The sequence below is a fragment of the Parasteatoda tepidariorum genome, chromosome 6 (assembly GCF_043381705.1).
Source record: "Parasteatoda tepidariorum isolate YZ-2023 chromosome 6, CAS_Ptep_4.0, whole genome shotgun sequence".
NCBI lineage: Eukaryota > Metazoa > Arthropoda > Arachnida > Araneae > Theridiidae > Parasteatoda > Parasteatoda tepidariorum.
The window spans coordinates 63847965-63874825 of NC_092209.1; the positions used below are offsets into that span (position 1 = coordinate 63847965).

The window sequence follows — 26861 nt, forward strand, 5'->3', positions numbered from 1 at the left end:
CTAAACGTAACGATTTCATAAACTTACATATACAGTACAGAACCCGTTATCCGGAAATCAGAAAACCGGAAAACCAAAAAACCGGAACAAAATTCGATAAATTTTCTCGCCATTTTTTAAAAAAAAAAAATTTCCTCATTAGATTTTACGATTTTTCTTTCTTTTTTTANAATATTTTGAAATGTAAACGAGCGTCTCTTGTCTGAAAACAAATTTTTATACCAGGAGAAGCTTCTTTCAACGTCTACTGATGTTAATGGTGCATACTTGAAAAGGACAGTCACACTTACAGACAATTCTTCCTCAATTTGAACAGATGTTGCTCCACCTGTTAATATCCTAGAGATTTTCTTCATTGTTTGGAAGCCTGTGTACTAGTAAAAAATTATAAAAAATAATAAAAATTNAAACGGCTTTTTGTAGCGATTCAGAAAACCGGAAAAATCAGTTATCCGGAATAGTGATGGTCCCGATCGTTCCGGATAATCGGTTCCCTACTGTATATGAAATGCATTATATCTTTGTAAAAAAAATTTTTGTTAAGCACTACACTGCACTTTTTTTTTTTTATTTATTTATTTGTTTAATGTTATGAACATTTGTTTGTTGCCTGTCTCTTATTTAAGAATTTTTCAATTGAAATCCAACTCCTAAAAAACTTGTTTTATTAGGTTTCTGCTTATCCAGTTAAATCTTATAGCCAAATGGATGCACTCAACCGAAATGAGTGGACTTTTTATAATACAACTCATAGCTCTGATTTGCTGGGTCTTCATCCAGGAACGATGTACAATATCAGTGTCTGGGCAGTGACCAGTGATGGTCACTCTGATCCCTCTACCAAAATGGTTTGGACTGAAGTGGGAGGTAAGAAAACATAACAGAATATAAAAATGACAGAATATAAAAATGACATAAGAGAATGTGACAGAATATAAAAATGACGTAAGAGAATGAGACAGAATATAAAAATGACATAAGAGAATGTGACAGAATATAAAAATGACATAAGAGAATGTGATAGAATATAAAAATGACATAAGAGAATGTGACTGAATATAAAAATAAAATGTTAAATAAAACATGTTACATGTAACTGTCTTCAAACTTTCTATGTATTATAAAAATACTTTATTAGAAAAAGTTGTTACTTTGTTACTATGTGTTGTAAAGTTGTTACTATGTGACAAAAGTTGTCACATAAGCATCACCTAATATTAAGCAAAAGCAGAAATAAATTCTTTGCTGGTAATTTTTTTCATGATTGTAGGCATATATACTAACATTTAAAAAAAATCATAAATTAAAACTTTAAAATTTTTATTTATTTTTACACCATCATTTCCTATTATCTGAGACTGACCTGGGTATTTGTATTCTGTTCAGTTTAATTTGGTTTTAAAATTTGACTTAAAACCTTCCAATTCTGGAGACATATTTGCTTTATAATCTAACGTTGTATTCTAAACAGCTTAACTGAAGCTAAAATATAGTTTTATAATATTACTTTGTGTTAATCAGATTAATATTTCTTTGTGTTAATCAGAACCTGATGAACCTTCCCCAGTTGACATTATTGAGAGAAAAGGAGAAACTCTTTCCATTCACATACCTGAAGGTGTCAGCAATAAAGGCCCTATAACGTAAGTTAATTCAAATATTCTTCCTGTGACATTCATAAATCAATACATTGTCAGCAAATTTCAATAATTTCCGCATTTTAAAATTAAATGGGATCCCCAACCTTTTAGGCAGAAAAAAGATCTCGAATTTTTGCCACCAGCAAGCATTTGAAATTTCTTAATGGTAATTGTAATCTGAATCATGTTTCACTTTTTGTCTCTTTCATTATCACCCTGATAACTATTCTCTTTATTTAGGGATATTGCTTTGCTTGAAAAGGATACGGCAGAAGAAGCCCTTCATTGTAAATTCTCTTTCATATACATTAATAATATAATAATAATTAATAATAATATTAATAGTATAACTTAAAATGCTTCACTAATGCTTTTTTTTTCGCAAACAAATTAAAGGATTATTTGGTATTTGCACTTTAAGATGATCATGGATACCCACACATGTCACCAATGTTGTCAGCACCAGCTGATTGTTTATAAGCAAAATGGCATATTAAAATTCAGCCAAGTTTCTCCGCATAGGTTAGAAGGTTAATTAACGTGAAGTTAATTAAATACAGTGCCGTATCATACATCAAAATAACTGATCTATCATTCATTGTTGTCTATGTCTTTTACTTAACTTAGATTTATTATTTGCTTTTATATTTTATTGTAACTGTAATATATTTTTGTTTTGTGTATCTGGCAACATTGATGCTTAATTAGTTTGTTTATGTTCAACATGGTTTTGTACCTTTCTTTGTTAAGTAAGAAATATATGGTAAAAAAATCATTGTGAAAGAATATTGGATGTATTACCTAAGAGAATTGATATTTGACGATCTTGGTTTACTTGAAATAGAATATGAAGAACAGTTGCTAACGTAAAAAAAATGCCACATTTTAACAACCAATCAGGATCGAGATACCCTCACTACATTGCATGCAGGTATCCCATTACTTTCCTTTCTGCATAACAGTGAAACTTCCTCATCTGAACTCATTTTTTTCTTTTTCTTAATATGACTGAAGGAGAATTTGCCGTAAAGAGTTTCTCCCACACAGTATAGCCTCCCCTTAAGAACCTGTCTTGTGTTTTGCAATAAACATTATAGTTTTCAAAGTTTCATTACATAAGTTGGATTAAAATGAACTACTTAATTGTAATCAGTTGATGAACATCATTTGCTATCTATTTACTTTAATTTAAGGAGAAATTTTTGTTAGTTATTTTATATATTAGTTAAATTTGATTTCACATCATTTGTAATTTCATTGCTTTGATCATTTTTCAGGGGTTATTATGTTGTGACATTAGAGAAACATTCTCTAATATTTTTTAATCCAGAAGAAGTTGGCAACTATTCCTTGTCACTAGAAACTGGTCTTCCATTTTATATCACAGCTGATCTACTTCCTGAGCATGCAAATCGATCTTTTATAGTTGGAGACAAGAGAATGTATAACGGATATTACAATGCACCATTGTCAGAAGATCGAGATTATGAGATACTTATTGGAGTAGTCAGCTCTCTAAATGGGGTAAAATAATGCATTTAATTATTTTTCTATTTATTTTAATGATTAAAATATTTTTTTCTAGCTTATGCATCTTTAAAACTACTAATTGTGTTAATTATTTTTAATAGGTTACAAAAATAACCTATTCGCCTTTACAGTCTAGTATTGAAAGTGAAGAAGAAGATGATGTTTTTAAGGGTAAATTGCTTTGAATATTTATTATTATTATTTAACTTTATTGTTCTTATTGTATTCTTAGTTTTTAGGAGTTTTAAAATACTTGATTTTGCTACCTTAAGAGCTGTTAGTTAATTGATTGGTTAGTCTTGTCATGTATTCATAAATAAAACATACTTGCACTGTATGCAAATTATCTATTTATAAAATTACTTTTTAACTTTTAGGATTAAATAACGAAAATATAGTTTAAGATTGTGTGCACTGTTTAACTCAAATTTTCATTCTGAAGAAAATTAAGCAAGATTTACTGATTTATAAGTTTAATTAAAAAATTTACAAAAGGAAAAAAATTAAATATCATCAAGAAGTATCTATATCTATGGACTATGCCACAGTAATAATAAATATTTAATAATTTAATTTTTGTTTTTTTGTTTTTTAATTATATTGAATGTTTTTCAATAGTCAAATACTATTGTGCATGTAAGAAAGAAAAAAAAGATGAAATTATAAATGTTTATTTAGAATAAAAATACTAATTATTAGAATAAAAATAAAAAGTGTGACTGGTGTTATGAAGGAAGGATATGATGTAAAACATCATAATTTTTTTATATTCTCCTTCTTCAATAAGCAATAATGAGATTTTTTTTTTAAATTTATTTAAAAAAATTTCAAATTAACAGAAAACATTCAATGTACACGTAAAATTACTTATGAAAAGTGGCAAATGGAGAAAAAGCTCTTGTGACTGATGTTAGTATCTATTAGGCTGTTGTTACAAATAAAAACTATATTAAAATTTTTATTATTGTTACAAAATATGTAAAAACTAACATTTATAAATGTAGGAGTACTATTAACTACTTATTTATTTATTTTTTATGTTGCCCTCTGTATCATGAAATTGTCTATATATATATATTCAATAAATTCTTATTTTTTTATTTTTAAAACTTATTATCTGTATTAAGGTATTTTTTGCAATAATATTAAATAAATTTATAGTTTTTATTTAGTTTGTTGATGTTTTTGTGTAAATGTGCCCAATTTTAGGGAATTATATTACATTTTTCCAACAATATTTGTATTAGCTCAAATAACAAGTATCCAGCATATGTATTTTATTTTTAACATCTGAAGAATTTTTTTTTCTTCATAATAATGAAAGGAGAAAGAAGGCAAGAACGGAGAAACTTTTAAAAATTTTGAAATTCTACTGTTGAAAACTCTTATTTTATCTAGTTTTAATGATTTTTCAACTTAAATTATAATTAACTTCATACTTAATTCAGCTATCATCTTGTAAATCTACATAACTTATTGTAATAAAAATCAAGATATTAGCATACTTCCCTGAAAAGATTTTTAAATCATTTTTTCAATATGAAATTTGACCAGCTAAGAATCTATTTAGTCTTTTTTTATTATAATTTTGCTTACAGTTAATATTAAGATTTACTTACAGTTGATAAAAAAATTTCTTCCAGCTCCAACAAGCTCAAAGTTATCTGTTATTCTTTCTGCTGCAATCGGTGTTTTTGGATTTCTTCTTGTTGTGTCAGTTATTGTTTATTTCTTGCTCAGAAAACATTATGGTAAAAGAAGACCGTCAGATGAAATGGTTTTAAGAGCTCACGGTTCAGAAGCAGTATGTCACATTACATTTATTCCATGTTGTTTAAGAAGCTGTAGTTATCAAACATTCTTTAAATATTTCTAAATGAAAAATTAACAGAATCTGTTATAATTTGTGTCATGATAAATATAATTATAATCTTTATCTTCATGTCACCTTATTAGAGAGTGACACCTAGATGATGTCACTCTCTAATAAGTATTAAATAAATATTGTGCTCTTTTTCCCTAAGAGCTGTTTTTAATCCTTCTTCTCGGCAATAATTTTAGATATATATAGATTTGAATTACTTGTTAAAGAATTAAAGTATTTTTTTAAAAAAATATTGGAATAAATATTTTTTATGAAAGTAAACTTTTATCTTATTTTAACTTATATGTTTTTCTTATTGCAAGCTGTCCTCGGAACACAGTGAGAGTTATTCTCATGAAAAAGTATGATTTTTAATCTGATTCATTTGAATTAAGTATTTGTTTTTAGATAAAAATTAATGAAGTGGTTTCTCAATAATTCAGCTTAATGTAAATTGCATGTCTGGTTGATCGATGCAATTTTATAATTCTTGTTTGTTTGTTTTTTTAAATAGTGTCTTACTGTAAATGAAGCTTAATGTGTAGTACCTACCAGATTATTTAGATACTGTTTTTATTATTTTGTTAGTTAGTTACTTTCTCATATTTCTGAGTCAAAATAACAAAAATTGTAGGTTTCAATAAATTTTTTCTAGTGATTTTTATCCCTCATGTGGTACTTTTGTCTTCACTAATGATGATAACTTCATCAAGAATCTTCATAATGCGAAAAAAAAAGATTTAGGAAGAGGGGGATAACAAACAATCAATTTTATTAAAAAATTCTATTGAAAATATCCATCAAATTTTAAACATTTCAACTTTTTCCTCAAAATATTGAATAAATAAACTAAATAGGTTTATTCGGATAAATAGATTTATTTGGATAGCAAGTACTACAAACTAGAAATTATTGATTTTGTAGGACTATCTCAAAATTGACATCATGTTAGACTAAATAAAAACACACTTTGTATCAGAAACTGTGTATCACATGATTCAAAAGCTAATTCTGCATGTGTGAAGACTAGCAACGAGAACCTTTTTTTTTCTTTACTTGCCAGAAGACCTGCCCAATCAAAGAATCCCTTGTCCGAAATGGAGTCTGCACTAAGGAGAAATTGCTGTATTTCTTTCTTTACTTGTTATTTCAATTTAATATGTATGTTTTTTAACATAATAAAGGTAAATATGTATTTTACAAAGTGTACTAAAATGTGATTGATATTTCTTTTTTTATTCATTTACATTAACTACTTTTTAATGTCAATTTCTAAAATTACTGAAGATAGCCTCTGAAATAAAGTTTAAAAAAACTTTTTAAAACCTTTGAAAAACATGAGATGTCAATTTTGTTTAATTAATACTTTTTTATTTGCTCTTTCCAAAAGAGTATGATGATTGCTTATGAACAGTTTTGTTGTTAAAAAGACATATTTTCTATATGCATTAAAACTGCAGTAAAATTTAAAATTAAAAGAAAATCTACAACCCTTAGTTTTAAGCAGATATCCATATGCAAATTAGGTGTTATAATTCAATAATTTCATTTATATAATGAAATAAATATAGTGAATGAAAAACTATAATAGAGTGATAAGTAATTAATTCCTTGTTTAAATCTTTTTATAAACGTTAATACACTGTTTATAGAACTAATGTCATCCAGATCCAATTTTCTTTGTATAATCGAATGATTACCCCTAATAGTTTAGCACTCGAATGAAACATTTTGTTATCTAAAATACACACATTCTAACTCTTTAGGACTTATACCATTAAATATTTGAGATTCCTTGTGTTAAAGTTTGCCCTTTACAATAATAATTAATGCTCTGATTACTAATAATTATTAATTAGGTTTTAACATGTAAATTAGTGATGCGGTGTTCCCTACATGTTCAATGAATCGAGGCTGGAACAACTAGTATTCATTTTGCTATCAGAATTTTAAAAAATATATATAAAGAGGATTGAGTGAGAATTATAATAAGGAATCATATATATATATTAATGATTCCTTGTGTAAAAATTTACTCTTTACAATTATAATAATTATTTATTTTGATTACTGTTAATTATTAATTAGGTTTTAACATATAAATTAGTGGGTCCCTACATATTCAAACAACATAATTAAGAGATGCTAGAACAACTAGTATTCATTTAAATAATGTTATCAAAAATAAGAAATAACTATAAAAAGCTATCATTTAGAATTATAACATATATATTCGTAAACAATGAGAAAAAAAATCTTTTCAAACTAATTTACTTTTTGATACAATTTAGGCTTAACTCTATATGATAGAGAATTGACTTAAAATAACCTTGTCTCATACCAAAGTAAACTGAATTAAAATGTGTACATTCATAGGATGAAAATGGTTTCATACCGGGAATGCTGCAGATAAATGATGATGCTGATCTGAGTGAGGTGTACGAGAGTCTAAGAGAAAAATATCCTCAAATCTCTAAATCGAATTTGGATGTTCATCAAACTGTGCTTGGTGTCGGGCAATTTGGAGAAATAAGGGAAGGATTAGTTAGAAGAAGAGAACAAGCTATTCCCTGCATTGTTCAATACATGCAAGGTAAACATATTTAACATTACATATTTAGTTTTCCAATCATCTCTAAATAGAGAATGAAAAAAAAAACTATTGTTTTTAGAAATTTTTTCACATATATTTAAATAATGTTTGTTTCATTTAAATATAATTCATTGTAAGGTGTGATTAAATGAAAAAAAAACTGTATCAATTTTTCTTTATTATGTCATTATAAAAATAATGTTATATTTGTTATTAATAAGTTATGTTAACCGCTGGCTCTCAAAGTATTTAAAGTAATTAATTAAAGAACTGTAAAGATTAAAAATTTACATAACCTCAATTATTATTATTTTTTTTATATATAATTGCTAATCTGAAAATATAAATTTTAAAATTCAGGTTCATTGAATTAATTCTTCTCTGAACTTCTTAAGTACAAAGGGTTAATTAGGAGATAAAAAAAATTCCAAAATGATTTCTTCGTTTTCTAACTAAACAATCAAAATTTTATTCTTGTCAGCTACTTATTGCAATACACGAGTTGTAAAATATTAATACTCTCCCATGAATCTTAATTTAACTGACTTTTAAGTAACTTTTATTTTATTTTCAATGTTTGCTTAAAGTTCTATACTTAATTCTTTAATAATTTATAAATTATTGATCAGTGAAGAGAAAATTACAACTAACAAATAGTTGCATTTTTACCCTTAATTTTTCTTTTATTTCCTTCTGGGAGAAAAGTTTCTTTTTCACTTTGTTGACATGTGCATTTTATAAAATGATGCGAATCTAAATAAAACTTAATCATATTCATTCTTGTAAAAGAACTTGTGTTTTTTTATATTTTATAAGTTAATTTATTATTTAAATTATTTTTAATACACACTTTTTTTCAAGCTCCATCCCTTCTACTGGAAAAGGAACATAAACAATTGTTATGTGAATTAGATCTTATGTCCAGAGTGCAAGTTCATACCAATGTTGTTGAATTTCTTGGTGCTTGTGATGAAAGAGGTATGTTTATGAGAAGTAACATTTTATTTTTATTTTTTTGTATGAAAAAAAAATAAAGAAGACTTTAAACTTTTAAAATGAATTTACACTTTTTTTCAACAAAATCTCTGCTTTTTGCTTTAATAAAAAAATTCGATTTTGTACTTAAATTGTTAGTTTTTGTTATAATAGAAATTATTCTCCTTTATTATAATCTTAAGCTTTTTCTCTGCATTGGTGCCAGGGTAGGAGTTACTGTGACCTCTCCAAAATCTATGTTATTCTGAAATTCAGGAAATTTTTTATAGCATACGACAATTTTAGACAATCATCTAATTTACTGAGTTTGTTGTAGTATTAACTTGAAATCCATTGAAATCTCAGAAACATTATTAGTTTAAAAAAAATACTTTTAGCTAATAAACTGTCATTTAATGAAAACTGTTCCTGTTACTACTGCTTGTGATGAGAGTTCTTTTAGCAAACTGTCCATTATAAAAAATTAAGTTATTCAATTATGAGAGGCAAAAGGCCTCACTCTTTATATAATGTGAAAAATAGAATAGATAGAAATAATAGAATAAATAGATAATAAAAGAATAGTTATAAATTATATGGTTTGTTTAACACTTTAAATACATTGAAGTTTTTAGAAAAGTAATTTTTTTATATTTTTGTTATATTTTTTATTGCGTAAAATTGTTTTATGTGTAAATTTTTCTTTCTTTTTTTGTGCTCATCTTTTTAACTTCTTTCTAAAATATATTAAATGTGTAATTTTATTATAAAATACTTTCAAAAAAGCATTATTTCAGCATCCATATATGATGTTGCACTTTTTTTTTTGTTCAGTATTTTTGATCCCTCTCTTTCCCTTTACATGTCATGTTATGTTATATTAACATATGCAAACAGTTCAGAAACAAACACATGTTATAAATTATGTTTAAAAATTTTATTTTTATGCTTTAACTCAGTTTTAGCTGCATTTGTGGGCATAACTATATTAAATGCAAAAAATATAAAACAAGCAATATAAATATATTTAATCAGCTCATTTTAAACTTTTTATTTTAATTAAAATGTGGGAAGTCAAACTTCTTTCTAACTTTCCCTACCCCTTGTCGCAATATCAGGAACTTCCAAACCTGATATCATTTATGAATGGCCTTTTCTATAAATTTACAGATTGTTGTTTTTTGCAGACATTAAATGCTCATAAAATGGTAACTGAATTTCTGAAATGCATTTATCATTCAAATTTTTAAGTTAATTTAAAAAATAACTTTAAATAAATATTACTATATTTTTCATGCTATAGATGTCCTCCATGTTGCAATTGAACATCACCCTACATCATTAAGGGGAATGTTGCTCAGAAGTCGCCAACAACCTGGAGGAAAAGTTACTAATTTATCGGAACCATTACTTCTTGAGTTGGCTGCTGGTGTTGCTCGTGGAATGGCACATCTGGCTGATAGAGGGGTAGGAATATTTTTCTTTTCCTTCTGATAGGGTGATTCAAATTCACAAAAAGATTTTGAATCTAGCAGAAACTAAAAAAAATTCTGCTCAAAAGTTAGCTTTAGTAACATTTTTCTTTATCAAATCAATTCTGTTTTTCTAGGTTCTTAAGCTATTGAGAGTCCTTTTCTTGTTTAATTAATAATTTTAGCTTCCTGTTATAGTGCTAATTTTTTTTTTTTGCTTAATTACTTTTCTCTTCTCTTTTTTTTTTCAATTTTTCTCCCATTTTTTTGTAGTTTTTTTTTTATTATTATTTTACATATCCCCATATTAAATGCATGATTTATTTTTTGGAGTACGCAGAATTCTGTATAATATCTTTGAAATTCTAATAAACTGGGCTAGCATGTTGATGATAATGATGCATATTTTGATTATTTATTTGTTTTTTTCCTTTGTAGGTCAATATTTTTTTTTGTCATTTTTTTAGTATTTTAGATTTTTTACTTTTTTTTTTCAACTTTTTATCAAGTCATTTATCATAACCTTTTTATAGAGCATTTTATTTGTAAGCAATATCTTTTTCTTTATAAATAAATGCAATTTTTGCATTGAATTTAGTTTTCTTAAATTTCCACAAACAACAGGTGTTGATGTTGAACTGAGTATTTCAAGATAAAAGAATTTTCTTTTGGACAATAAACAATCTTTTAATTTGAGTATTATCAAAAAAATATTTGGTATTACAATATGATACTGATATTCTTGAAGATTTATTTATTAGCATTTTATATAATTTATAAATTGCATATTTATTTTAATTATTACATTAATTTTTATTAAATTTATAAATATAAGTTACAATTTATATTTTTAAAAAACTTAATATAAATTTTGAGTTTCAGAAAATAGTTAAAGGCATTATTTTATATAAGATCATTTTTTGTAGTTTTTAAAGGCATTTTGTAAAGACATTATTTTTAAAAAATGTAGGCCATCAACATCGTAATCTTGGTAATAAAAAAAGAATTAAAGCGCAAATAGAAGGAATCTTATCCCACATGATCTTTGAAAGTTTGTGTAAATGACTTCTGTAAATATAGAAATCTTGATTGCTGATGTGGGCAGGAAAAAATAAAACATTTAAATGTTACAGAATTTAATTATTTTCTTTCTTTTATTAAAGACAATTTGCAGTGATATTCTCATTAACTGAACTAACATTTTTCTTTTTTAGCATTGAATGCATTAATTGTTATTTATGTTGTTCTTATGTTTCCCAAATGAGAATTTTGGCTTGATATGAAAGAAAAAAAAGGTATAGAATTTTTTTAAAAAAAAGCAATTTTCTACAGCATTGTAAATACATCAGCAGAACAATTCAATTTATTTTTTAAGATTATCAAATTCTTTTCTTTCAAAATTCAGCTTTAAGAATGCCGTTTTCAGTATCGCTTGGAGCACAAAAACGTCATCTGCTGGCACTGTCCTGTGTTATGCATTTCTGGATTAAATGTATTATTGGCTGTTTATCAAATATAAGTTCTTAGTTTCACATTTTTTTTATTTGTTTTGTATTATTATTTAGGTTTTGCATAAGCATTTATCTACAAGAAATGTTCTAATAGCTGAGGGATCCACACCTAAAGTTGCTCATTTTGGCCTTGGTTATTACAATCCTCTTGGAAAGGTAACTATATATTTTATTTGTTATATGTAAAATGTTAACTTTTAATATTTAAAGAAATCACTAATTATAATTTAAACTTTTTAAAAGTTTTTCGAATGTAAATCAGGTATTTGCATATTTTTAATACATTTATTATTGCATAGTTTTTATATTTTTTAAGTTAATGAAAATTCTATTTTGTAGTGAAGTATACTGAACAAACTTTATGAACTGTTCTATAAGCTTCGATACAGTATTTCTATCATAATATGCGCCTAAAACAAAAATTATATTGTTCAGTAAATAACATAATATTTCATGAAGTATAAGAAAAGTCTTTTAAAGAAAGTGTAAGGCTTTTAATGTAACAAAGATGCATGGAATATCTTCTGGACATGAAATGGATTATCCCCAAAGTTTTAGTTATTCTTGCCGCTAATTTTTTTTTACCTGAGCTTATACTAAAAATCTTAATATTTAAAGCATGAAATTTAATTATTTTAAACAGTTTTTTTACTTAATAAATAGCATTTTATTATAAATAGCATAATAATAGCATTTTAATTTCAATAAAATTATTATTGTAAATATTTAGTTATTGACCAGAAGTAAAATATTATCATTGCAAATTCTTTGACTTATTTCACCTTTGTCAATTTTATATATTACAAGTTTTTAAAAAACAATTTCATCAGAATTTTTAATTTTTTTAGCGATTATTATATACAAAATGGACAGCACCAGAAGTTATGAATCTGAATACCTACACAAGTAAAAGTGATGTGTAAGTTGATCAGTTTTTAATATATTGTTTAAGTTATATGTCTCTGTACATATACCATTTTAATGTAAATTTGAATATAAAGAGATCATAAAATTTTTCTAAGTGTTTGGAATCTTATTGCTTGAAAATCAATAAATAAAATTATTTTACAATCATTAACCATAAACTCTGGAAAGCATTGCTTATGAAATAAAAAAAAACTTAATTAGTGCAAAAAAAAACTTAATTTTTTAAACTGTTTAAATCACATTTGTTTTGTTTTAATACTAATTAAAGGTATTATTTTAATAGTGAGCCAACTTTTCTTATTAATAAAAATGAATTTAGCTCCACTTCCTAAACCTATACACATAAAGTTTTAAACTCAGTAATGCGACCTCAAATCTGACAAGATAAGGAAAACAATACACTCGTTAAATTTTAAGACTTGGTATTCAAAATAAATTATGATAGACTTGGTCCACTCTTCAAATAAAGACTTCAACTAACTTCTTTAAAAACATAAATTTATTGTACTTATCTTTATTAATTTTAATTTTTTACAATTATACTTATCTTCCTCAGCATCTTGTTAGATTACTAAATAAAATTTAAGAATCCTGTAAATTTACAGTGAAAAAATTTCAAATACTTGAGGTTATTTCAGAATTATATTGTATATAAAATATATCAGTTTTCTTTTGTGCTTTACTTTTTCAAGTTCAGCTTCCATAACAATATTAAATATATCTTCATCGGGTATTGTTTATTTGTATCTCGTCCCGCCCTATTTAAGGGCATGCGAGAGTAGATACATAAAACTTACACAAAACATCAGAAATTATATCAACAACAAGTAGAGAAAGAATAAAACACAAGCGAACAACAGTTAAAAATATAACCCCAAATCCAGCCAGCACATTGAAAATCGCAAAGATCATAATTAAAAGAGTAAAAACAGTATATACATAAAAGTGAATAAAACATCCATATCGTGCGTGGTAAAAGCAATGCATAAAAGTAAAAGATTACATAAGGAACAAACTGGAATAAAATTTACAGTTGAAACATGACCCAAAACCAAGTCAAACAGTAATAAAACCGATCATATAAAAGGAATAAGTAAAAGTAAAATATTACATTAAGAACAAATTGGAAAAAAAACTAGCAGTTAAAAACATGACTCAAAATCTTCATCGGGTTCCACTTTGTAATCGCTTTGTACATAACTTTTTTGTTTGTATTAATAAAATCAGAGTAATTTTCTTCAGTTATTGTTTGATGTTTATTTTTGTATTTTTAAGTAAACGCTTATTATATTTTTTTAACTATATAAGAGCATTGACAAATTACAAGGGGGTCATAGAGCAAGAAAAAGTCAGGAAATTAATTAAAATTTCTTAAAAAGTCAAAAGAAAATAAATTAATTTAAGTTTGGCAGAACTTAAAAATCTGATATTTTTTCTATAATAATTAGTTTTATTGCAGTTTTTTTTTTTTTTTTTAAATAAAAAATTCTTTATTTTTAGCTCAAATCCAAGTGTTTTATAATATAAGGCATAGTTGGAAAACTCATAATAAAATTCATGCCATCAGTTACGAAAATCAGGGAATTTCTTTCTGCATGTTTGTGGCTGCTTTGATTCAGTAGTATATGTTCTAAGTTATGAAAGTAATACGAATGAGAAATAGTATATAATTTTTATTTATAATGGTAGATTACAATAACAGTAAACAGTTCAAAGTTACAAAACAAGGCAATAATGTAAAAAAATAGTATGTACCGCCTAACAATCTCAGAGTAGACAAGTATTGATTGCATGACAACTAGAGAAAATAAATTGTTGGACATCTATTTCTTCATCGGTGTTGCACAATTTTTAAATTACAGACTTTTTTAATTGACTGTTATTGCCTGTAACCTGTAACAAGTAACAACAAGTAAATGTAACAACTGATTTATTGTGAGATGTCCAAAAACTCATCAACCCAGCTTGGTTTGTTTTTATTATTCCTTTCAGTAAAATCTTTCCAAAAAAAAAACTTTTTAAAATGGTTTTTTGTAATAATGAAAAGCTGCTAGATTGCAATTCATTTCCATAGTGGAAGAGCTATTTTTCTGCAGTATAAAAAAAATAATAGAGCAAACTTCGATAAATTTAATTACTTAGAGTTACAATTAGATTTTAATATATATGTATGATATATGTCTTCAAATTTAAAAGATTTTTCAAAAACTGTAAAAATTACAGATTTATTTTTAAAAAATTCATCCAGAAATAATGGACTTTTTATAAAAATAAGTAAATTTTGTTTTTGAAGGCTTTATGCATTTCCATAGTTAGAATTAAAATTTCTAGAAATTAATTAAAATTGAAAGTAGTTAGCATCTGAGATAAAATGTAAGGTTGATGTAAAAATTATTTTAAATTTATAATATAAATTTATATTTTAATTATATAGTTTGAATTTATATAATTTTTTATTATTTTATCTTTAGATGGTCCTTTGGTGTGATGTTGTGGGAAATTTTAACTCTGGGTAAGTACCGTAATATAAAATAATTCTGTTATACATGTTACAGTTTTGTAATTTATTTTTATGTTATTGAATTGACTTTTTATAGGAGGATCGCCTTATGTTAGTCTTCCATCCAGAGATGTACTGCCTCGTGTAATGCAAGGAATGCGACTTCCTCAACCTAAGGGTGTTATGGATGACTTGTAAGTTCAAACAATATTTTCATTATAAATAGTACAGTAGAGAACCGATTATCCGGAACGATCGGGACTATCGCTAATCCGGATAACTGATTTTTCCGGTTTTCTGAATCGCTACAAAAAGCCGTTTTTTTAGTGTTAAACCCAACTAAAAAAAAAAAAATTTGGAAATAATCTTAAAAATAAGAAAAAACGATGAGGTAATGCACTAATGATTATTTTTGAAATGATGGTAAGGTAAACATCTTTAAAAAAAGAAGGAAAAATCCTAAAATCTTATAAGGAAAAAAAAAAATTTTTTTTAAATTGCGGGAAAATTTATCGAATTTTGTTCCGGTTTTTTGGTTTTCTGATTTCTGGATAACGGGTTCTGTACTGTATCAGAATTTCTGTGGATCAAATGAATAAAAAATTAAAATGACAATTTAATGAATAGAGACTGATAGATATATATTTTATTTAAAAAAAAAAGTAAATAAATAAATAAATTATCTTTATGGTTGTTAAATAATTTTAAAACTAAATTTACAAATTCTGTAAAACATGCAGGAGTAGAGATGAAGAAAATTTAGTTGGTAGTTATAAGGACCAGTAACTAAAAAATTTTACTGGTTCACAATTATTTCACTGGTTTGTTTACATATCTCTATTAGTTTTTTCAACAAAAAAAAAATTTATGAAACTAATTTAAATAAAATATTGTAATACAGAGAATGTGTTGATAACTATATTTCTCATAGTTTTGGACAGTGTTGTATTAAGTGGTTCACAAGTTTAGGTTCTGTAACAAAACTTTATCATCATAGTATTTTTTCATTATTAAATATTTTCTGATATAGATTGTGCTTGTAGTAATCAGCATTATATTACTTATTGCATTTATTATATTACTTATTCAATTATCTATGTTATAAAGAATGAAGATTCACTTCTCTAACATTTAACACGAATTCACAAAATGAACAATTGAGCTCCCAAGAATATCATATTTTATGTGTGTAATATCACAATATTTTATATTCGTCGTTGAACAGCCGGCCCAATTTTGGGTTTAAGACTACTAATGTTCAACTTCGTAGCCTTGTAATTTTGAACCAATCCAGAAGATAAGGAAACTCCAGGATCAGTACCCCCAGAGGTATGATTTGTTATACGATTATGGTGGACTTTGTGACTCGACAGATTTATTGTGCATCAGTCATCGTTTACTACATGGGGATTCTTTGGTCGGTGGGGATCGAACTCACGAACTTTTGGACATGAGCCCAGTACCCTATTAACCAGGCTATCCCGGTCATATTGAAATATGCTGTTTTGTGACAAAAACACTGTCGAAAATATACAGCTGAAAATCAAAACATCATACCTGCCACCATTAATTTCAAGGCCTAAAATCATAATACTAGCTCAATTTTGCCTAACTCTCAAATTACTGCTACAAAATATTTTTTGACATCAGTTGTGCTATTTACACGATTGTTTTTATTAAAAATGACTCATGTTCTAAATATCTTTGTGAAATATTTTTATCTAAAACTAATTTGCACTCTTAGAATTTCCCTTTTTTTTTCTTTTTCGCTTTGTTAATGGTTGTAATTTTTCATCTTTAAAAAATGTCACAAGATGGCTACAGAACAGAGAATTTCTACCATTCTAGAAATGTCAGGAAATTTTACTAAAATAACAAAAAAGTCAATTTATTTGAGCTTAAAGTACTTGAAAATCTGATGTTTTTAAAAATAAATTGGTTGTAATAGTTTTTTAAAAAAAAAAAAAAACCCAACTACCTTGACAACTACAACTACTTTTATTTACAACTACCTTTAACAAGTATAAGTGTTATGTAATATTTTTTATACATAAGAATATGGTATAACTGAAAAATTATGTTATCGATTACAAAAATCCGAGAAATCCGATAAAATCCGTCTAGAAAAATTGTGGGAAAGTCGGTACATTTTTTTTTTTCTAATTGTTTTTTACCATCTTGTCTTAATTTACTGATGGACTTATATACTTAAATAAGCATCAACTTAACTGTTTTGAAATCAGAGATAAGTAATAGACATATTAAAAGAGTTAATAATATTCTAGAAAATGCAACATTAGGTATATGGATTATAATTTCCAATTGTCAATTTTTTTGTTTCAAATCCTATTTAAACTGAAATAAAATTGTTTGCTTCTTATATTTCCATGTAATCCAATTTATTTGTGGCCAGCTCTAATGTACTATAGGTTATTAAAATTTTTCACTCTTTATTTTTTAGTTACCAGTTAATGCTTCACTGTTGGGAACTAGATCCTGAAGAAAGACCCAAATTTATGGAATTAGCTACAAGTTTGCAAACAATGATCTTAAACATAAAGGTATATTTTTGAGTTATTTTATGTTTCAACACACTTCATTTCAACAATCTATTTGTTTTAAAATTGCTAGTTTTGTCAGAATTGTTATAATTTTTTTTAGATGTATTTTTGAATGTTTTGATAATTGTACTTAAATTTCATATCATCACTGAATGAAAAAATTATAATTGTTTAGGTTAGCATGAGGAAAATAACTCTCCTCTAGCTAAACCTAAACTTCAAACTTACTATTTTTTATTTTATTTTTTTAGTTTATTGTAATTTTATTTTGTCTTTTTTAGTAAATAATGACATTCACAGTAGTTAGAAAAAATTGCAGTTTTTGTAGTTAGCTACAACTATTTTGCTGCAACTGTAGTGAACAATAACTTTTTTTAACTCATAGTGATCATAAACTACTTTCAAAATGTAGTCGCAATTTAACTACTTTTTGGAGATAGATTTTGCTGTAGTATACAATTTGCACTTCTGCACAAAATTTTAAAAAAAATATATGAATCTTAAATAATGGTTTAAACATAGTAATTATTAAAAAATGTCTTAATTCTTGTTTTTATGAGCAATTTTATTATTCTTAATCACTTTTACAAATCTTTTCCTTGAATATTCAACTTTTTATACCTTATTCAAGATGCAAATTGCTAAGAAATTATAAAAGATTTTTGAGTTTGTTTAAACTCTTTCATTTCTTATTAAAAGTAATTTTTTTGAACATGCAGAGTTTTCAAGCAAAATATGTTTTGATGAAATTAAAAAATGTATGTTAAACCTATGAGATTTGAAAAATTAGTTGCATTTGAACTTTGTTTATTTACTAAACTTGCATTATAAGTAATAGTGCCAACTCGTGGTTTGTCTGTACCACACTACCCACTGTGCTACTTTTTTGTTTTGTTTTTTTTAAAAAAATAGCATTTTATTACTGTACAAACTTCAGGAAAAGAATAGTGAGTACAGAAGCTTCATTACTTGTATCATGTTAGTTTTGACCTTTAGACATGCATTTTGATTATAATATTTGTCTGTGATTTCCTAAAATATTTCGGAAATGCCTTGATATTTTGCCTTTATATTCATATATGGTATATAACATATTTTTCATATTTGTTTAACATATTTTTCATATTTATTCTTACAGGAATATTTGAATTTTCAAGATTGTGTTAACTACCAATATGCTAAATTTGATCCTAGTGCCGAAGATCAATAAGGTTGTGATTCAAAAACATTCCTTCAAACAGTATTTTGATGTTTTATACTGCATATTGACCATTTATATGTGTTTATATTATGTAACTTTTACATGTGTGAGATATTTTATGTACTTTCAAGTAGTCCTCTAATGGATTGATTTGTTTTATTTCTTATTTCGTCCAAAGAATTCTCCGATTTTTTTCTTTTATATTTACTATTGTTTATTTTTCTTTCTTTGTTTGTTTTTTTTTCTCAATTTTGACTTCTTTGTTGGGTTTGGGTATTTTTTTTACTCACGGTAGTTGTTACATTTTAGAATTCAAAGAATACCCTCTCATTAGTTTTTTGTCACTTTTCAAACTAAAATTATTAAATTAACAGGAAACTTTATGATTAGTATATGCAAAAAGTCTGCTTGCATTTAATTTAGTGTTTAATTGTTATTATTTTCAGATTCAATGTTAATTGCATAGACAAATTTCTAAACAAATTTAACTTTAATTAATTATTTAAAAGCTATTGAACAAAAAATACTCAAAAAGAAATTATTCCTTTTACTTAAACCGTTCCAAAATAAGTGTAAGAAAACCTTTACACGCATGCTATTTAATTCAAGACTTTATTTTTTTTATCAGTTTTTAAATGTAAGACTGAGTGCCTATAAGCAATCTCAGAAAAAATTAATTTACTAATTATCAATCTAAAATTTTTAAAATGCAATTTAATTATTTATTTTAAGAAAATCATTATGAAAGAGTCTAAAAGAAAACGTGCCTACAATGTAATTTTTTTTTTTATTCAAACAAAAAAAATTTGTAATTGAATGAAATTTTCACAATTTTAAGTTCTAGCTTAATATTAAATTAGTTTTAAGCTATAATTGTCAAAATGTAATTGAATTATTTGTTTAAAAGAAATCTTGGAGCTTAGCTTAAAAAAAGTACATGTGCAATTTTTTTTCTTTAGATTATTTGTGAAGTTTATGTGTAAAATATTTGCAAGCATTTTATTTGATGTAGTATAGTAAATTTATTGTTTTCAATTATATTCAGAATGATTTTACAGTTGACTGAAATCTTCTGAAAATTTCAATATGCAACTCTTGATGCAACATAAAAATAAAAAAATCTATATTATTGAACATATTAACATACAAACTTCATTGAAGAAAGCAGATTTTTATAATTTATTATTATTATGCATTCTACTTCAAAATAGTTTGTTGAAAAGCAACCGGCTCCTAGCCGAGACTAAAATGAATCTCAAGTTAAAATGAACTCCAGGATATTGTATCAAATTTTTTGTAGCTGCAATTACCTTTGCATTTTGTTCATTTTATTTTATTATACATTGTTATTTCTTAAAATCTTTTTAAATTATTTAACTTTCTATATACAATTTTGTTACTAAAAGATGAATGCTTACTATTTTTATTAAATAGAGGGTATCCAATGAATAGCTCTAAACTTATTTTATTTTTGGTATGCAGCTATTTTCTTACAATTTTTTATATATGACTTAATAGTTAGCATTTCCTAGTCTTAAAAAATGGACTATATATTTTTTATATCATTCATTGAATCTTAGATTAGTGTTGTTTAAAGCTAGGTAATATAGTGATATACTGTGAAATCTATATTTTTTTATACTTTGGATTACAATATTATAATAAGTATTCTCGCATATACAATATTATAATAAGTATAAATAGACTGTGGTCATAATGGGATAAATGTTAAAGAAAAATTTTCATGTATTATTATGTTGAGATGAATTATATATATAATAATAAACAATTAATCTCCATTACCATAATATAGCCAGTATTATTAAAAATGGAGTCATGGTGGCTCAGTGGTTAAGGAACTAAACTGTAATTATCAAGATTTGGGGTTCTACTTTCAGTGGCGGTTTGAAGATCTCTAAGCTTTAGATTGATGTGTACAGCTTATCTTTGAAGTAAGGACAGCATTGTGCACAATGCTGGCCACAATCATGTCGTAATTGTCAATCATGTCATCGTTCATGTTGTAGTTTTAGGAAGCTTTAACCTCCGTGCCCATGACCCATAACTAACCATTGTGAGAATGCTTTACTATTATGAAAAACAATATCACTCTACTAAATCTCATTTGTGCATTGGATATATGTAAACTGTTTAAATTAAATAAATTTTGTAAAATCTTAATATTTTTTCACAGTATATTGCACTATTAATGTTCGAATATTGCCTAGCATTAGTGTTGATAGTTCACATTTATAACTTTCTTACCACCAAATAATACAAATATTGATAAAAACCTCTACTAACACCTTTGCAGAATTTTTGCATCTTAATCAAACTTCAATTTTACTTTTAAAATTCTTTTAACCAAACTTATCTTTTGTTTTGTAACACTGTTTTAGTTTACTATGAGTAAATTAGGAAAAACAAAGTGTTTAAATTTGTTTTTATAATTTACTAACTGTGATTTTTACTGTATTTTTAATAGACACTGTTGTGATATTCAGCTATTTTATATTATCATACCAGTGGTTTTATCATCAGGTATTGGGTAGTTTTACATTACAATCTTAATCTTGCCTTTTATGTGCAATTATTGGTTAAAAATTTCTTTTTCACCTGATTTCGTATCATTATTGAAACTAAAATTTTATTTTAGAAAGTAGTTCTTACTCTGTTGTGTTGCTTGTTTTGATACATTTGATATATTTTTTCTTATTGTGATCTACTTCAAAATCAAATTTTGTACCATAATTGATGTTTTATTTCAGTGTTTTACTATATTTATTTACTTTATTATATAAAAATTATCAAATATTCATGATCTGAAAATTGACTTTTATTTGATGTTGATGTAATTCCATGTATTCGCTATTGAATTTGAATTTTTGTTGTTACTAAATTTTTTGTACAGGTTATAATAAAAGTTATTTGTAGAATTTAGATTCTGTGTTCTTTCAGTAAGGTTATTTTTTATGAAAACAAATAAGTATAAATTTTTCATAGAGATTTTACTAAAAATGTGTTCATGTTTTTAATTCAAGTCATTTCGTATACGTTAAAATTATTTTGATACTATAATTATCTAAACAACAATTTTTTAAAGCATTTCTTCTTTGATATTGAAATTATATTCATAATTTTTTTTTTAAAAGTATGTAATTTTTTTTTAAAAAAAGTAAGTAACTTTCTTTACTGGAAAAAATAAGTTTACATATATTGTTTAAATAATAATCACAATTAATTTTAAAATAAATTTGTTAAATGTATGAAGAAATAATTTCCTTAAAACTCTTGAACAACATTAGCATAAATGTGTATGTATATATATATATATATGACGCCCGGTGGCTGAGCTGTAGCGCTTCGCGCTGTCGTGCCACAGGTCCTTGGTCGATCCTCGGGCCAGGCAAGGTTGACTCAGCCTTTCATCCCTTCAGTGGGTCGATAAATGAGTACCAAGCATGCTTGGGAACTAAACACTGGGGGTTTCGCGTTCGGCTGACCACCTAACCGGAACATCTGCTCCTGCACCCCAAAGGTCAAGAAAACTGAGATGGGCACAGTAGGCCTTGGCCCTCTATGGGCTGTCGCGCTGCTGAGTTTATATATATATATATATTAATTTGCATGTGATCTAATTCCTATAAATTAAACGTCTGTAGCTGGAGAGATAATCTTAAAATTTTAGGAAAAGGTCTAAGCAAGGTCAAAAATATTTGATATTGAATATTTTTTCTATTCGTCTAAGTTCTATAAGTATCTATATATTGAGGGAGGGAGGTTAATACTCAGAAAAAAAAAAATTCTAAACAATCAAATTCAAATCTCAGATATTTTTTTTTATTTATTTTTTTTTTTTTTGCTTGAAAATTTTTAGTAGTGCAAAAATATTTTGACCATCACTCCAAGGAAAGAATGAAACTCCAATTTTCGTTTGTTGTTACAAAACTTTTTAATCGTTATTTTGCTCCAAAATTTAAAAAGAAAGAAACTCATTTGTTTATATCCATATACAAAGAAAAACACTATATTCACAGTGGAAAATTAATTTTTTAATGTTTGTAAACATTTACAAGAATTTCCTAACAGGAAAATGTAAAAATATTTACGAAAAAAAAATTTACAAATATTTCGTTCAAAAGGCCTTAACTGTAAGTAATTGCCATTTTTCTTACATTGATATTATAAAAAATAAAAAATGGCACTTTAAAATAATTTTAAATGTCCATATTTTACAAAACATTTTAAAAAAGGTCTCTTACATATAATATTTTTTTTTTTAATTTAAAAATATGTAAAAAAAAAACATAAATGATATTATTCCCTGCTGTATTCCATTTTTTGATAACTTTTATGTATTTTTTATGAATTCAAATATTTTTTAAAGCGACTATAAGTTAAGAGCTAAAATAGTAATATATATACATAGGCAAAATAATGCTTGCATTTTTATAAAAAAATCTTCAAAACATTTTAGCATAATTATTATGTTATTTAAATACTCATATTTATAAATCATTCTTTTTATTCAGAATGGTTTGCAGTTGTTGTAAGATTTATTCTTATATCTAAGCAAATAGATGCTCACAATTTTTTTAAAAAAAATTGGCCAATTTTGTTATAAAATTTATGAAACACTAATTAAAACAATTTAACACAGGTGTAGACCTAAGTATAATAACTAATCTGTAAAAAAAATTGTAGTTCTGCACATGTTCAAACAAGTGAACATGTGTAACAAGTTCAAAAGAAGGCAAATTGATAAAAAATAAATACTTTCCTCACTTTTATAAGTTATCAAAATATTTAAAAGAACAATTTTCGATTAACAATTGAGAGTTTTTGTAACTTGTTACATTATCTCCATATAGATGGCGCCATCTTATAACTTAGTTTATGAAGATTTCATACTTAGCCAAAGAATTATAGTCTTAGTATGCCAAGATTTTAAAAATAAATTCCTTCAATTTAGAATTTCAACTTGGTTTTTAACTTTCATTTATCAATTAAAATCTTAAACAACAAAATGGTGGAGCCAATTAACGATGAGTTCTTACCCGTTTAAAACAATTTAGTTTCGTTACATGACATTCCTTGCATATTTCTAATATTGCACTCATTTCTGAGAATATTTTTTTTTAATATAAATTGCATAATTTAAAAAAATTTCTCCAATTTTATCACCTCCCTTACGGAGATGCGGGGTTGTCCAAAACATTGAACTTCCTTATCGAAAAAATTCTAAGCACAATAATATAGTACTTTCTAAATATTTAAGTTATAGCAATTTATATGAAAATTTATGGCACACGGAAAGCTTTTTTAATCACTTTTTAAATTTAGAAAAATATTATTTTAAATANAATATAAATTGCATAATTTAAAAAAATTTCTCCAATTTTATCACCTCCCGTACGGAGATGCGGGGTTGTCCAAAACATTGAACTTCCTCATCGAAAAAATTCTAAGCACAATAATATAGTACTTTCTAAATATTTAAGTTATAGCGATTTATATGAAAATTTATGGCACACTGAAAGCTTTTTTAATCACTTTTTAAATTTAGAAAAAAATTATTTTAAATAAAGTCGAATATTAAAAGAAGTTTGTTCGATATGACTTGAATATTTGGCTTAATAATTTCTTTTAAAAAAATACGAAAGAAATCCCTTTTATACGGTATTACATGCTTACAATGAAATGCTAATGCTTTCTTAACAGTTATGTTATTAATTAAATTTATTTCAATATGCTGCAAAAAGAATTTTCAAAAACTAGGTTCCACCGAGATTTGAACTCGGATCGCTGGATTCAGAGTCCAGAGTGCTAACCATTACACCATGGAACCTATCTTCCCATGCCGGGAATCGAACCCGGGCCGCCTGGGTGAAAGCCAGGAATCCTAACCACTAGACCACATGGGACTTGTAAACTGAGCGAAAATAAATAAAAATAAAGTTTGTCATTACTTTCAGGAAAGTCTTGAGGATTTTAATAATAATTATTCTAATAAAATTTTTGAATTCCATTATACAGAGATAAGGAAATAATGTTTACATTCTTAGATGATGTTGCACTATAAGCATTCATAAAAATAGATTTTTAAAGACAGATACTGTTACTTTTTTTTTTTTTCCAAACAGATAGTGTTTACTTGCTGTATATATTTTGCCTGTTTAAAATAAACTACGCCATCTTNATAAGGCATTTTTAGCGCAATTTTCGCATTTTTAAGAACATTTTTTGCACTTTTTAAGGGCATTAGTTAAGATTTTTTAGGTCATCAAAATCCGGGCTCTAAATATTACATTTGAAAACCCCAAAAATTATTAGCAGGGTTAAGACTTTGATGTCCTAAAAATTCTTATAAAGTGCTCTTATGATGATCTTAAATAAAAAAGTAATGTAATTTTCGAAAACATGATTTACATTAGATTTTTTTCATAAAAAAAATAAGAAATCTTGTTTTATTGGCGGGAAAGCTCAAAGGAAGAGTTCACTTTTTCATAGATGGTCAAAAGCTAAAGCATGCGAAATATGAACACCTTTCATTTAGCAATTTTTCCCTTTCGTTTAATATTTCTCTGCCTATTTCCCTTAAATCGTTGGAATAAACTTTACCGGTCTGCTTGACTCTCACATTGCAGTCAGCAGTCACCAACCCATGATTGAAGATCTATACCAGCGACGTGACGTAACAAAATGGGACAGGGTTTAATTTCGTCGCTACCTGAAAATTTAAAATGAAACTTCCGGAAAGAGCAATTTTTTTATTCGACTAAGTTAATTATTTTCTAAACAATTTTATATGAATAATAAAATTACATTCTTTCTTTTGTATGAATAATAAAGTATAATGAACAGTGCGCAAAATAAAAAATGGACCACCCTGAATAACTTTTGATCTAATGATCGGATCTTCTCGCTCAAGAACTCAATCTTAATGGTTCGAGAGGGTGACCTCAAATAGGCTAATTAATTAGTGCAGACGATATTTTAAGCTATGAAATCAGACACAAAAAAAGTTCCCGAAATATAGTGAAATACGCAAAAAGTAAAATTAACATTAAGGAGTCCAAACTTCGGATCGCTCTCCTGACCGAACTATTGGTAGTAAATTTCCCAGCTTACGGCTACCCTTTATATTTTGGGAGTCAAAAATTCGAATCCATCGTAAAAAAGATATAAAAGGTAAAACTAATTCAGAGAAAGAACGTGATTGATACTTATTTCGTAACTTAAAATATCGTCTGCATTAATTAATTAATATATTAGAAGTCACCCCTTCGAACCATTGAGTCGTAGAACGCGAAGATCCGATCAAAATTAATTCAGGGTAGTCCGTTTTTTATTTTACGCACTGCACAACAGATTTTAACAATATGAACACGAAATACTCTTTCCGATTAATAATTAATCAATGCCCGATAATATAAAATTAATACAATTTAATGAAAACAAGATCAAAATATTAAAATAATGATTTATTACATATAGATTAAAATTCATTTTTTATTAAATAGAATTGTAAAGTACCAGAAGTCTCAAAAAATATAAAATCATAGCACTTCTAATGAAATTCGATCATTCGTTCAAAAAAATTCTTTATACGTGTGTCGTCTTTTAAAATGGGGCCTTAATTTTGTATTCGAGTTGTTACTGTCTTTGAAAATAAAAGTTTCTTAAAATAAAATAAAATAAAACATTTCTTCCCTAAGAAAGTGCATCCAAAGTTCTAATATTACTAGGAGCAGCTAGGAAAAAATTTGTCAAATTAGTATCGCGGAACTTTTTTACTTTTATACTTTTATAAAAAATAAAAATAATAATAAAAATAGTTTACAGGTGTTATAAGTATATTCAAGGATTCTATAAGCTGTTTAACTGGAATATTCTGTACATAAAAAAAGCGTTATTTTACATAATTTATGTATTTAATATCTTTATCATATTATCTTTATTTTATTATGTCATCGATTTTAGTAATCATTTCATAAAAATATTGAAAAATAAGAAAGAAAAAAAAGGCATGAAAAAATTACAATTTTGTAACTAAATATTCAAATTATTGAAAAATTTTCCTTTCT

The 26861-nt window shown here is 25.9% G+C and overlaps 1 protein-coding gene and 2 non-coding genes across 4 annotated transcripts in view; 1 reads left to right on the forward strand and 2 right to left on the reverse strand.

Moving 5' to 3' along the window:
* LOC107453437 (tyrosine-protein kinase Wsck) overlaps window positions 1–21714 on the forward strand; it is a 27350-nt gene extending 5636 nt beyond the window's left edge. The window contains exons 4-18 of one of the 2 annotated variants that reach the window (XM_071182452.1): window positions 672–867; window positions 1547–1643; window positions 2918–3164; window positions 3272–3341; window positions 4814–4974; window positions 5358–5396; window positions 7411–7627; window positions 8489–8605; window positions 9906–10069; window positions 11640–11741; window positions 12434–12504; window positions 14984–15024; window positions 15110–15206; window positions 17474–17573; window positions 18712–19525. In XM_071182452.1, coding sequence (XP_071038553.1) covers window positions 672–867; window positions 1547–1643; window positions 2918–3164; window positions 3272–3341; window positions 4814–4974; window positions 5358–5396; window positions 7411–7627; window positions 8489–8605; window positions 9906–10069; window positions 11640–11741; window positions 12434–12504; window positions 14984–15024; window positions 15110–15206; window positions 17474–17573; window positions 18712–18783 — 1791 coding nt within the window. In that variant the 3' untranslated portion in view covers window positions 18784–19525. Of the gene's footprint in view, window positions 1–671; window positions 868–1546; window positions 1644–2917; window positions 3165–3271; window positions 3342–4813; window positions 4975–5357; window positions 5397–7410; window positions 7628–8488; window positions 8606–9905; window positions 10070–11639; window positions 11742–12433; window positions 12505–14983; window positions 15025–15109; window positions 15207–17473; window positions 17574–18711 lie in introns of both variants that reach the window. The other variant, XM_016070268.3, reaches the window with a different exon arrangement.
* Window positions 21715–24550: 2836 nt separating this feature from the next.
* On the reverse strand, window positions 24551–24622 carry TRNAQ-CUG (transfer RNA glutamine (anticodon CUG)). The gene has a single exon. It is a non-coding gene; the product is annotated as a tRNA-Gln (tRNA).
* Window positions 24623–24626: 4 nt separating this feature from the next.
* On the reverse strand, window positions 24627–24698 carry TRNAE-UUC (transfer RNA glutamic acid (anticodon UUC)). The gene has a single exon. It is a non-coding gene; the product is annotated as a tRNA-Glu (tRNA).
* Window positions 24699–26861: the final 2163 nt, after the last annotated feature.